This window comes from Artibeus jamaicensis, unplaced genomic scaffold (assembly GCF_021234435.1).
Source record: "Artibeus jamaicensis isolate MK-2021 breed Jamaican fruit bat unplaced genomic scaffold, CSHL_Jam_final contig_332, whole genome shotgun sequence".
In the NCBI taxonomy this organism is placed as follows: domain Eukaryota; kingdom Metazoa; phylum Chordata; class Mammalia; order Chiroptera; family Phyllostomidae; genus Artibeus; species Artibeus jamaicensis.
The window spans coordinates 26,053,817-26,068,453 of NW_026521788.1; the positions used below are offsets into that span (position 1 = coordinate 26,053,817).

Below are 14,637 nucleotides of genomic sequence, written 5' to 3' on the forward strand. Positions count from 1 at the left end.
CCACGCCCTGATGGCCCTGCCCCACTCCTACGACTCCACTCCTCATACTTAACAGGCGTGAACAGACCAAAAATGGCTCAAGAAGATCTCAAAGCCCCAGAGCCCATAACTCTAAGTGACGAAGAAATAGCCAACCCATCAGATGCACAGTTCAAAACACTGGTGATCAGGATCCTCATAGAACTGGTTGATTTTAGTCACAAATTAGAGGAACATATGAAGGCTAAACTAATTGAAATGAAGGGAATTGCACAGGAAACCAATAGTGATGAAAAGGAAACTGGGACTCAAATCAAGAGAGTGAAACAGAAGGAAGGAATAAATGACCAAACAGAAAAATATGAAGAAACAAGAATTCAAAAAAATGAGGAGAGACTTAGGAACCTCCAGGACATCTTTAAACACTCCAACATCCGAATTATAGGGGTACCAGAAAGGGAAGAGAAAGAGCAAGTGGAAAGCTTATTTGAACAAATAATAAAGGAGAATTTCCCCAATCTGGAAAAGGAAATAGACTTCCAGGAAATCCAGGAAGCTCAGAGAGTCCCAAAGAAGGTGGACCCAAGAAGGAACACACCAAGGCACATCATCATTATATTAGCCAAAATTAAAATGAAGGAGAGAATCCTAGAAGCAGCAAGAGGTAAGGGGACAGTCACCTACAAAGGAGTTCCCATCAGACTGTCAGCTGATTTCTCAAAAGAGACCTTACAGGCAAGAAGGGGCTGGAAAGAAGTATTCCAAGTCATGAAATCCTAAGACCTACAATCAAGATTACTCTATCCAGCAAAACTTTCATTTAGAATGGAAGGACAGATAAAGTGATTCTCAGATAAGATCAAGTTCAAGGAGTTCATCATCACCAAGCCCTTATTATATGAAATGTTAAAGGGACTTATCTAAGAAAAAGAAGATAAAAAATATGAACAGTGAAAGGACAGCAAGCTCACAGTTATTAACAACCACACCTAAAACAAAAGCAAACTAAAAGGACAGCTAGATCAGGAGTGGAAACATAGAAATGAAGATCTCATGGAGGATTAGCAACAGGGGAGTGGGAGGAGGAGAAGAGGGGAGAAACTACAGAAAATAAGTAGCACAGACGGTAGGTAGAAAATAGATAGGGGGAGGGCAAGAATAGTATCGGAAATATAGAATCTAAAGAACTTGAGACATATGGTCATAAACTAAAGGGGGGGAATGGTCGAGGTGGGGGGTGAAGGGTGGAGGGGAATGAAAGGGGGAATAGAACAACTGTAATGGCATAATCAAAAAAATTAAAAATTTTAAAAAATAAAAGAAAGTATAGTGTATCTATACAGTGGACTATTATGCAACAATAAAAAATAATGAAGACATTCTCTGTTTACCAACATAGCAAGATCTCAGAGTGATAAAGCATGTACAGGCAGCACATTAGGGCTTTTTATTCTTTTTTTTTAGGAGAAAAATAAGAATTTATTTTGTTTCTATATGCATAGAGAAACCTGGAAAGATACACAGAAAAACAGTAAAAGTGATAACCTGATTGGACTAGAAACCGTGTTACTGGAGAGATAAGAGCTGAGAGGGAGTTTTTTAAAGCACACCTTCTTATATATTTGTAAGAATATATATATTTATATATTCTTTTTTTCCTTTTTTAAAAATTTTATTTACTTATTTTTCAAGTACAGTTTTCTATTTCTCCCATCCCAGCCCAACCCGCCCTGTGTACCCCACCTCCCTCCCATTTCCACCCCTCTTAGTTCTTGTCCTTGTGTCCTTCATACTTGTTCCTCCAAATCCCTCCCCTTTTTTCCCCTTAAATTCCCTCCCCTCTCCCCTCTGGTCACTGTCCCCCTATTCTCTATTTCATTGTCTTTTGTTTTTATTCTGCTTGCTTGTTTGTTTCGTTGTTTAGCTTCCTGTTAAAGGTGAGATCATATGGTATTTGTCTTTCAACACCTGGCCTATTTCACTCAGCATAATGCTTTTCAGTTCAATTCATGTTGTTGCAAAGGGTAGTAGCTCCTTCTTTCTCTCTGCTGCATAGAATTCCATTGTGTATATGTACCACAATTTTTTGATCCATTCATTTACTGATGGGCACCTAGGTTGCTTCCAACTCTTGGCTATTGTAAATTGTGCTGCTATGAACATTGTGGTGCATAGGTTCTTCGAAATTGATGTTTTAGGATTGCACTCTTGAGAAAGCAGAACAAAGTAAGAGGGATCACAATACCTGATATCAAACTGTATTACAAGGCCACTGTAATCAAAACAGCCTGGTACTGGCGTAAAAACAGGCACATAGACCAATGGAACAGAACAGAGAGCCCAGAAATCAACCCAACCCTCTGCAGTCAATTAATATTCGACAAAGGGGGCAGTAACATAAAATGGAATAAAGATAGCCTCTTTAACAAATGGTGTTGGGAGAACTGGACAGCTACATGCAAAAAAATGAAACTTGAGCACTGACTTATACCATACACCAAAATAAATTCAAGGTGGATAAAAGACTTAAATATAAGCCATGAAACCATTAAAGTCCTAGAGGAGAACATAGGCAGGAAAATCTCAGATATTTCACACAGCAGCATATTTACTAATATGTCCCCTAGAGCAAGGAATATAAAGGAAAGGATAAACAAATGGGATCTCATCAAAATAAAAAGCTTCTGCGTGGCTAAAGAAAACAGTATTAAATTAAAAAGACAACCAACTATATGGGAAAATACATTTGCCAATGATACTACAGACAAAGGTTTAATCTCCAAAATATACACAGAACTTACACGACTCCACTCTACAAAGACAAATAACCCAATTAAAACATGGGCAAAGGACTTGAACAGACACTTCTCCAAGGAGGACATACAGAGGATCCAGAGACACATGAAAAGATGCTCAATATCGCTAGCCATCAGAGAGATGCAAATTAAAACCACAATGAGATACCACTTTACACCGGTCAGGATGGCTATAATAGACAAAGCAACAAACAACAAATGTTGGAGAGGTTGTGGGGAAAAGGGGACCCTAGTTCACTGTTGGTGGGATTGCAGGCTGGTGCAACCATTATGGAAAACAGTATGGAATTTTCTCAGAAAAATAAAAATTGACCTGCCTTTTGACCCAGCAATTCCACTGCTAGGATTATATCCTGAGAATCCTATATATTCTTATATATTTGTATATATCTATCACAAGGTTAAATTCAAAATAAACTAGCTCAACTAAAAGCAGTATTTGATTCTGGACTGGATCTTGTATATAAAAGACAATTAACAAAATCAAAATATGGAATATAGATTAGATTAAATAACAGTATTAAATTTTTTTAGTTTGGTAGCTATACCATGGTTACCTAAAAGAATATCATTGTTCTTAGGAAATAAACTTAACTAATTATTAAGGAGTCAGGGCATAATATATGCAGTTTACACTCAAATAGCTTAAAAGAATAAATAATAATACATACATATGTATGGGAAGAATGATAAAGAAAATGTGGCAAACTCTTATGTGAGAATTCTATGGATTTTTCTTCAAACTTTTCTGTTAGTTTATAATGATCTCCAAATAAAAGGTTAATAAAAAACAAGCAAACAAAAATGTAAGTACTTTGGAAATTACCTCAGTATAATGGCCAAGGTTCAGGGGCCTCTTTAAAGACTCTTAAGAATTCTGGTTTTGACTTAGTCATGCTTTCCATTTCCTGGTGAAATTTTTGCCATCACTGTTCTGTCTTTTCCATGGCTGGGGGCAGTGGCAGAGGTGGCGACTGCAGCCCACCCTAAGGTTGAAAACGCCTGCCTTCCTGCCTCTCATCCTGCCATGTGTCTCCTTCAACTATATCTTCTCTACGATTTAGAGGTCACATCAACAAAACAATAACAACACATAGCATTTTAAAATACCTCGAACAGAATTTCTAAGGCTATTATTATCATGAGATTGTGTGTCCATGATGCTAAAATATAGTTGTTTGGCATGGAGTGACTGGATTTTTTTTTGGTTATTATTTTTCATTTTTCACTTGTATGAACTAACTGTCTCTACTATAATTGGCATAGCATTATAGGTGTGTGAGGATGTTTTGATTCTAACCTGACTGGTCTGTTAAGTGATTAGATAGTGAAGCTTATGTGATAGTGAAGTGAAGAGTAAATTATTTGTTTGTATAAACTGTCCAAGGAATGTTTGAATTTTTACTATTTTGTATTTTAAATAAGCTAAATTTCACTCTTCTGAATGAAGGTACCCTGAGGGTCTTATCTAATAAATGACAACAAACAAAATCTGGTATCAGCTGCATTGTTACTATTTGTTGCCTGTCTATTTGAGGAAGCTCACCATTGTTTGGTCTTATAGAAATCTGGAAAATAAGAATAAGAATCATGCCCAGTCCTTTTCCTTCTCACTTTTCAAAAAGTTTGGTTAGAAACTTTTGGTGAAAAGTAATGGTTCTGATTTATCTTAATCTTTTAAGTAGAAGTACATCATCAAAACTAACAGTGTGATTTTTGTACAACTGGAGCAACAAGATATTTTTGCTACTTGTTCCCACAGCTACTCCCTGCCCATTTCACACATAAGAAAACAGGTCCCCGTGAGAGTCATGGGGCTCACTGATTAAACGGTGCCCACACCTATAAGTGTGTCTTAAGATTTAGTGAGGTTCTTCATGTGTTTATACGGTATGTTATCTAAAAGACCATGGAATAGGTCATGCTCGTGAATTCTGTTTAGTTAATTGTGTGAGGTTCTTTTTTAATAGCTCTGTAAACCAGAGCTATTTCAAAAAAACTAAGAATATCATCACATTTCAAAAAACTAAGAATGTACGAAAAATAGAATTAAACTTAAATATTATTGAATATTGTTCAACCTTTTTTTAATGATTTAGAATACATTTTAAGATCTTGCAAATGTTGAGGCATTCTCATAATATAGCCCTCTAGATATAGAAGATGACAGAGACTGGACTATGTCTATACTGATTTATGACAGCTCTTTTACATTCTTGATGTTCTTATATTTATTTGTATTAATATGTACAAAAGGTGGAAAATAATTCTACCTTATTTTTCAGGAAAATACGACACCATATTTGACACCTCAGGATGTCAAATAGGCAACTTAAGAATCTACACATATGTCCAGAAAAAAAAGTACAGTATAAATGCATTCATTTAGAATTTTCTGTGATTAAGACCAAGAAGTCATGATTCTTAAGAGCAAAGTAATCAAAACAATCTCTTCCATTGGGAATTAGGTTCTATACATACATAAAGATTTATCCAACCAAAAATCAGTAAACAAAGAATTAGATCTAACTGTGACTTACTTACCATTTATATATAATTATTTTCAAATCTGTAATCCAGTAATTAATTCTTATTACCTAAAATGTTTTATAGACGTTATATTATTACATAATGTAACCCTATTGTAAATGGTAATGGTATCAACTTAGCTTGTTTTACTTATTTAGTGCCTGTTTGTTCTTAGTTTACAGTTGGTAATTCCCTTTATAGTATGACTTGTACTGGGAAGTAATAAAACCAGATTTCTTTATAAATATTTATGGAACAGACCTTTTCCTAAATCAAACTGTAGCCCTTTCCTAATTATTTCCAATAAAGTCTGCTTACATCTTTTTTTATTTTTTTGCCTGTATAAGAGTATCTCCTGCATACTCCCTAGAAAATTTAATCCTAGATAACTGTGTCTTAACTTCTAGTTAATCAAAATCTTGTTAACTGCCACGTAGGTTCTGGTGTTACAATGGGTGGAAAGTTAGTTACTGAAGGAGTTTAAATAGGTGCTTCTGGTGCAGAGGTTTCTTAGCATCTACAGCCATCTGGTCAAAAGGGCTCACTGAGTGAGTGAGTCCTCTTCTGAATATCAGCTTTCCCAAGAGGATCTTTTTTGTCATTTTCAAATCTGTGCTTATCTATTATTGAAAGTGTATTTTAGTAGTAGAAGGCAGACAGGACATGTTTTTTGAGATTTTAGGCTCTTTATCAAGACCTTAATGTTCTCAAGATCACCTTTTCCCTCCCTCTTGATCTTAGGTGAGATTGAAGTTTACAAGTCTCGGACCACATCTGTCTCCATAAGGAATGCATATGTCTGATTTCAGAAGTCCAGTCCCAATAAAAAGCACTGACCAATCTTCTGCAGATGTCCTCTAGGCCAGATTTCATCACAAGCAACTTCATTCCATTGTCATGTGCCAAGTATAAAGTACTGTTTTATGTTACTCTGTAGTCAAAACAACCAAGCCCTGGTCCAGACTGCTGCAAGACAAGAGCCCATTGCACTGTCCCTTTGGTCTGCCTGCACATTCAGAGGCAGCTTTCCCTTCTTCTGGTTGACACATAGTTTAAAGGAAATAGTGACTCCTTAGGAAAAAGTAACCAGTCTAGGTTATTTGTAATAAGCCAACTAAAATCGGTAATCCTTGACATTGGCATGAAGTATCATTAACAGAATAGTGATTGTATTTTTATTGTGCCATTGTGATTTTCTGTAGAGAAACACCCAAGATAAATCATCATTTATATTTTTAAGATTTATAGCTCTTTACTGTATCCAAGATTTCAATTCCCAGAATGCAGTCAGGCTTGAAGCGTTATTAGAAGTTTGTGACTTAATCCTTACAAACACTTTCTGTAGCTTGTTGTTTCTTTGTACTGCCCAGAAGGGTACTGCTGCCATTTACTGTCATTCCCCCAAAATATGAACTACCTAGGTATGACTCTTAACAAAGCACATACAGCATCTGAATGCTGAAAACTACAAAAAAAAGGCACTGCTCATAGGTGATTTTGCACCTTGGTTCCCAAGTACTCTTGTACAGAATGCGGAGCTCACATTCTGTCTTTTTGAATGATGAACGATGAAGGAACTTCAGGTTCATTGGGTGAGTTTATATATTGAGTATTACAAAGAGAAGTCAGTTTGCCGTTCTTTGGCTCTAATTGCAGAAAGTGAAGTCACTGCTTTTGCTGTCTTGGATCAGGACCAGAAAGAAATTATTGATACCAACGGAGCTGGAGATGCATTTGTTGGAGGTAAAGATGCATTTATTTTATACTTAGTTATAAGTTAAACATTTCCTTTAACCCTTGTATCTACCACATAACCAAGATTTATGAATTTAATAACTTTTCATTTCTTTTAAATAATTAACTCCTAATGTTCTTCTCATATGCTACTATCATATTAATAGCTGAGGATATCGTACTATAGGAAAACATGTATTTTTGGCTTAAAGATAATTTGCTATTATGCTCTACCCTAGTCATTTTCACAAGATTAATTGTGTCTGTCAGAATATTTCATAAACAAGCTGCACCAAGTACAATATATAGCATATTCATAGTCCTTCAGGCTTAAATGTTAACACATTGTTGTTCTTTAAAACAAGCTGTGATGAGTATTAAACAGTATGCTGCTAATAGCTAAAATATTTGGATTATTTGGTTAAAACATGTGTTTCTAACACAGTAGTTGCATGTTTATTTTATTAGGAAGGGTTAAATTTTTGTCCAGTTCAAGCTCAGTAAGAACTGGCATAATTTATAAGAACCAAATCATTTTTGAAATGAGTACTCAAAAACAAGATTAAGACAATTAGGAGATCTTGGCTTGATGACTTATATTGATCTAAGGTCTGTTTCAAAGATTCTGATATTGAAATACATCTAAAATCCTTTTAGTTAAGTATAGTTAAACTAGGTTATGGTCTATGTAAACCTTTAGATTCTTAAATGATAACCCAGAAAAGCCCTTCCTGATCTCTGTTTATTTCTCAAGCATGACATGAAAAAAAACAAAAAGACAAATGGAGTTAACCATTGTTCTTCTTCCTTAGAAAATAATTTGAGCCATGGAAAACATTTAAGATTTTATGATGGTTTTAACTTAGTATTGTTTAAAATACATATATATACCCACACACACAACTATATACCAGGGTTTGCCATGTATGTGTACCCATGTATAATGCGCATCCTTATTTTTCCCTCAAAAATTTGGGCAAAAAGGTGTGAATTATACACAGCAAAATATGATATGTGTGTGTGTATATATATATATATTAATATGTATATAAATGGTCTTTTTCAGCAACATAAATTTTTCACATTTCTTCTTTGAAACTATTTGTAACTAGTCTTTTTTTTTTAAACCAAATTTATTGGGGTCACATCGGTTCACAAAACTATACAGGTTTTAAATGCACAACTCAATAAAATATCACCTACATGCTGCATTGTGCACCCAGCATCCTAAGCAAAATCTCTTTCTATCCCCATTTCCCCCTGCTTTGCCCACTTTCACCTACTCCCCACCTCTCACCCCCCCTTTCCCTCTGGCTATCACCACACTGTTGTCTGCGTCTGTGTGTATACATATACACACACACACAAGGGTCTGTCCAGAAAAAAGTCCAACCATTGTTAATATAACAAGAATGGTTTCCAGGACATTGATGTAACCTGGCAGCCAAGGAGAGTGGGCTGTAATGTATGTGTGTGAACAGTGATGACTTCACTGTACCTAGTTAGTGGGGGTGGTAGATACTGTTGAATGACCATGTGTACTATGTGGCTGTTGCATTCAAAATCACTGAGCAAGTAAAGCAATGAAGCTGCATCAAATTTTGTGCTAAGCTGGAACATTCCTCCACAGAAACTATTTGAATGAGTCAGAAGGCCGCAGCCATGGGCAACTGGTGGTTGGCAGCTTCATCGTGACAACACACCCACTCATGCATCATGTCTTGTGCAGAGTTTTTTGGCAAAACAGCAAATCACCCAGGTGACTCGGCCCCCCCTACAGACCAGATTTGGCTCACTGTGACTTCTGGCTTTTCCCAAAACTAAAATCACTTTTGAAAGGGAAGTGATTTCAGACCTTCAAGGAGATTTAGGAAAATACATTCAGGCAGCTGATGGCAATTGGGAGAACTGTGTGAGGTCCCAAGGTGCCTACTTTAAAGGGGATTGAGGCATCAGTGTCCCTTGTACAATGTTTCTTGTATCTTCTTCAGTAAATGCCTCCATTTTTCATAGTATGTGGCTGGATACTTTCTGGACGGACCCTTTCTCTGTGTGTGTGTTTGCTTAATCTCTTCACTTTCTTTCATCCAGTTCCCCAATCCTCCACCCCTCTGACAGCTGTCACTCTGCTCCCTGTGACCATGCCTCTGTTTCTATTTTGTTCATTAGATTCCAATATAACTGAGATCATACAGTATTTGTCTTTCTCTGACTGGCTTATTTTACTTAGCATAATAATCTCGAGGCCCATCCATAATGTTGTAAAAAGTAAGATTTCCTTTTTATTTTTTTTTACAGCCAAATGGTGTTCCATTGTCTAAATGTACCACCAAATGAGCTGTGAACCATTAGACTGGTAGCATGCTCACGCTCTATTCTTTGGTATGAGTGCATACCACAGATAACGTTCTACTTTACTGTCATTCTTTGCTCTAAAAGTCTTCATCATTGATTATTTTGCAGCTATTTTTCCTATTCCATACTACTTCAGAGCTATATACATCCATGCAGGCTAAAAATATCTTACCCAGAATTGGGTCAACTTCTGTAATACATTAGGGAAATATTATCGATTTTCTGGTTAGAAATTGGTTAAACCAGAAATATTAATACAGGAACTTTTAAACTTGTATCCTTATAGCCTTTTTAAGTAAAATATTTAGGACATTAAGTATTCTATTTCTCTGATATTTAGTACAGCACTATAGATCCCATCACAACCTAATTAGCCCTTCTTCTCGCCCAGGGACCCTGGGGCCCTGGGCTACCTGGTTCTGCAACAACAGATTCCCTTTCAGACGCTCAGTAATGCTTCCAGTACTAGAGAATAACATACAGACTTTTTGAGGGAGAGTGAAGTCACTTTTAGGACACTGAAGTAGAAACAGCTAGCTACCCATTCGTACTGTACTAAAATGATACATAGACTACCCCACCAAAAGCACTGGGTTCTTTGTTACAGGATTTTCAGCCTTTTAGAAAATCTCATTCTGCTTACCTACCCTCATTGTATATTTATCATTGGGGTACAGCAAATAAATAAAAAGGAAAGATTGTGAAACAGGAACCCATAAACTTTTTTTGTAAAGGGCCAAATAGTGAAAATGTCAAGCTTTACACACCATATACAGACTGTATTGTATAATTTTCCTCTTCTGTTTGTTTGCTTACTTGCTTACTTTTCTATTTTGTTTTGGTTATCACACTAAAATGTAAATAACTTTCTTAGCTCTCCAGCTTTACAAAAACAGGCCATGGGCCAGATTTGGCCCTCAATCTATAGCGTGCCAACCCCTTGTGTAATACGTGGCAACTTCCTCACTCTATTCACTTTCATCATGCCCTGAATCCAACACTGGACTTCAGTGTGCACTCTTGAAACCAGTGTAGGTAAAGTCGAAGGCAGCCTGAAAGTAGATAGGACTGTACTGGTAATGCCTCAGTTACGCAGCCATTTTTCTCACTTTACTCGGATCAGTTCCCATGATAGTGAGATATTGAAAGACTGAGTCATACATTGAGATGAATACTCTGCCATCTCAGCAGTGGAATTCTGATTTCGACATGTTTAGCACATTCTGTCCATGTAAGTCAAGCTATACAGTAATAGCAATAGATAAATTTACACAGCATCTATTAGTCAATCAGTATCTTAAGTACCTAATATATATTAACTCATTTAATGTTTATAAAAGCTCCTCGAAGTAGGTTATTTGTAACCCCATTTTACGGATGAGAAAACTGAGGGTTTAGGTAACTCAGCTAACATCTCATAGCTAGAAAATAGCAGAACCAGGATTCAAACTAGGCAGTCTCGTTCCAGAGGCCATGCTCTCACTCACTACACATTCCTGCTCTAGACTTTCAGGGAAGTCTTATAGGGACCGAGAACCAAGACCAACCAGCCTTACTAACAAAAGGGGGCTTTGCCAAAGTGAATGTTCCTATTATCTGAATAGATGACTTCATTTATTGAACAGGGGCTTTTGTTATCTGATAGGATTCTCCATTGTTGCAAAAGGAAAAGGGTAGAGAATCGAAGGGCCAGGTGAGTCTGAACCAGGACCATTTTTTTCTAAGCAATAGAATTGATTGTACTACAGAGATACAGAAAGCTAGATCATAAACTTGCGTGGTCAGCGTGGAATCCAAGCACAGGGAGTTACATGAATCGACTGTTGAGTAGCACCAAGCTGATGCATTCATCTTACAATAGGTGTGGTATTGTTAGTTTAAAATACTAAAAAAACCATTGATTAAAACCTCCTACTCCTATCTCTACATCAAGGAAAGCCGTTCTGTTAGGATTTGAAATACTCCAGCTGCTGAACCATACTCCTCTACCTTGAAAATGGAGGGGCAGTGACAACTTTTACATTTATTATGTAGTTCCTTTTTCTTTGCTTTGTTGACTGATAAATGCATCTCCTTTCTGATTGACACATTCTATCTTTAGATAGTTAATATATGCCTCCTATTACTTTCAATTTTTGCTGGCTTAAGAGCGTTTCTGTCTTTTGTGACTTTGCATAACTATGTATCAGTCCCAATTTCAAGTTCTTGGATAAAGCATCACCTCACCCACCATGTCCTAATAACATATCTCAGTACCAGAGTGCCATGTGTTCTTATTAGCCACAACATATAACTACATCATAGATTCTCATGTAGAATTTTAAAATGAGTACTCTAAATGTATCTACATTAAATTCATAGTTCCATCTCAAGGGTTTAGTGACAGTGACAAATCCCTTTGGCCTCTACAAGCACGCCTCCTTGCTCTGTTTGGAGATCTAAAGCACTTTGTAACATTTGCCCTTTGTCCTGACGGAACTACCCTTTTCAGATTCTCCTACAAAAGCCCAAGTTCTATGATTATACCCTTGGAAATGGAGACAATTCTGTAATCTCTGAGTATGATTTCCTAATTTCCCGGGTCAGGAGAAAATTTCTTCCTGTTGTCCTGCTGCGCTTTGTCACAGCAGGTCTGCCTTTTCACTTGGAACTGTCATAGTAACAAATGGAAACGTTGAGAACATTTTGTGACAGGCATTGTCATTGTTCTGGTGAAATCTTTTCCCCTGTGTCTTCCCAGTAAATGAAACTGAGGAGAAAAATCATAACAAGTACATGGAAGGAGACCTAATCAATATGTTCCCAGTAGGCTGTCAATATCAGCGTGTGCTAATCTAATATGACTTAGTTGAATGTTTTATGGCAGTCGTACAAAGATAGTGTAGACCTACAAATCATCTTTAGACTAAAAGTGAGTATACTTTGGACAGATTTTACACACAGGCACATAGATATAACTTTCAGATAAAAGACAAGAGACCTTACCCAAGGACCAACATTCTTAGGATTTAAAAAGCTTCATTAAATGTGGTTAAGAGCCATACATAGCTTAGAAGAATTTATTTTGAATGATAGTAAACTAACTCTGCTGCCTCTAATACTTTTCATTTTTAAATTTCTCATAACAACTTTGGCAGAGAAAGAATATTATCCTAAAATATATTACTATAATATGCAAATTATTAAAGCCTCTTGGCAGTCGCAATGTAAATAACCATTTCCCATATAATAAAAAGGAGCATTAATTCCACTTTCTAATTCATGTTCAGATACGAATTTTGGTTAAAAAAGAAAAGGATAAAAGGTTTAAGTGTCCAGAATAGGGATGGTACTTCCTTTTCATGTGTCCTCTGTCTGTACTTTGGACAGGTGTGGAGATTCTCCAAATTATCTTCATATTTCCCATTCTCACCTGTTTGTTCCCAAACATTCATAGCTTACTCTCCCGTCTTTCTTAATTGCTGTTTAACATCATGCTATGCAAAGAAGTGGTGCAGAATTCTTGTGATTTTTCTCTGCACCAACTTCTTCCTTTGCTGTCCAACTCAGAAGGCTAAAAATAGCTTGCTGCGTGTTAAATATATCATTTCTCACACTTCTTCACTTAGAAAATCAAAACCTTCCTATGACCCACTGTACTCAGGATTTACTTGTGGATGACTAAGATGAGAGCTGCCCGCTCCTACCCCACCCCAGAGCAGCAATAACTTTGCATCTTTTAACTCATCTTTTAGGACATCTTGGTGTTTTATTTCTTAAGCAGCAATTTTCCTTAAAACCATCAAATGAAGTATAGAACTGAATTGGTCATGAGGAATATGAAATTCACAACAGTAGCTCAAGTTCATACAGGGGCTGGAAAGTCACACTTCACACAGTCATAGGACACTCTATGACATACTATTCTAGTGCTGCATATCCAGGGGTTTAGATAAGCTGACGCTGAGCCAGAATTGTACTTCAAGAGCCTTGGCTGAGATTATTTAAGTCCATGTTGGTTAAAAGAGGTAAAGATGACCCTCAAGCCATTATAAAAAAGAGAAATAATGTTGGTTCACATGGAATACAGAATGATTTTAAAATGAAGTCTGGAATTTCACATAAACATGAATGTTCCCTCAAGGAACCAGTACCCTGGCCCTGGCTGGTGTGGCTCATTCGGTTGGAACATAATCCCATAAACCAAAAGGTTGCAGGTTTGACCACGGGTCAGGGCACCTTTGTATGAAAATTTTGTTATACTGCATTCCATTAGTATATTGTTTTATCTTCCCCTCCAAGTGAGGAAAAATAGCCAAAGTGGTTTTCTAAACACTAGTCTGTAAACTTGTGCCAGTCTATGACCTAAAAGAAATTTTGTCGGTCATTAACAGCAAAATGAAAAAAGTAGAAGCAATATAGTACATTTTCATAAAGCTAAATGTATTCAAATTAAATTTTGTCTTGCTGATGTTTGGATTTGTTACTTTGTGCCTTTATTGGCTTTGTAATTAACATAATCAAAAAATAAAATTTCATGTTGGTAACGCTGATGCACAGTCCAGCCAACCTTGGGACCTGGAAGAAGTCTTAGCCACAGTAATAAGTCATTAGAAACAACTCTCTGAACTATATGGAAATGTGTATGAAATGTAGTGGCTGAATTGTAAGGCTGTTTACTGTAAACAGTCTGAATAAAACTAATGAAAATTTGCACCACTATTACTAAATTCATAGCTATTCTTACATAAGATGTATGAGTTCCCAAAGCTGGGGTATGAACACAGGCTCTTAATTTGTTTTGCATTTAATTATCTAGTTATCATTGACATTTATAGAGTTAAGAGGTATATATTTTATCTGTAGCCTGTGAAATAAATGGAAAATTAAAACCAGTTTCTATCATCAAATGCTCTTAAAATTTTAGAACAACCCTGCTGTGAGGAGTTGTCAGTTGATAAAATACAGTTTTTTTTAATTGAGTTAAATAGTAACAAAATTAGTTATCATGCTAATAATGAATTAGGGCTTAAATAAATTTACTCTCATCTCCTTAATCCAGCAGTATGACTTTGGACCGATGGGTCTTTAACATGCAGCTTACAATGTTACTGCTGAAAGTGAATATTTTTAAAGATCACATTTTCTGATTTTCATGTTTTCAGACTGTTTTCAGTAGTGAAACTATGTTACGAGGTCTTACCTGAGTCAACATGAAATGAGATCAAATAAATCTCCATTTGGC

General features: G+C 36.3%; 1 protein-coding gene across 2 annotated transcripts in view; it reads left to right on the top strand.

The window, feature by feature from the left end:
- The window catches only part of ADK (adenosine kinase), a 596,970-nt gene that overhangs the window by 547,200 nt on the left and 35,133 nt on the right, over positions 1 to 14,637 (top strand). For both annotated transcript variants that reach the window (XM_037130487.2, XM_037130488.2), the window contains exon 10: positions 6,981 to 7,067. In XM_037130487.2, the coding sequence (XP_036986382.1) occupies positions 6,981 to 7,067 (87 nt within the window). The remainder of the gene's footprint in view (positions 1 to 6,980; positions 7,068 to 14,637) is intronic.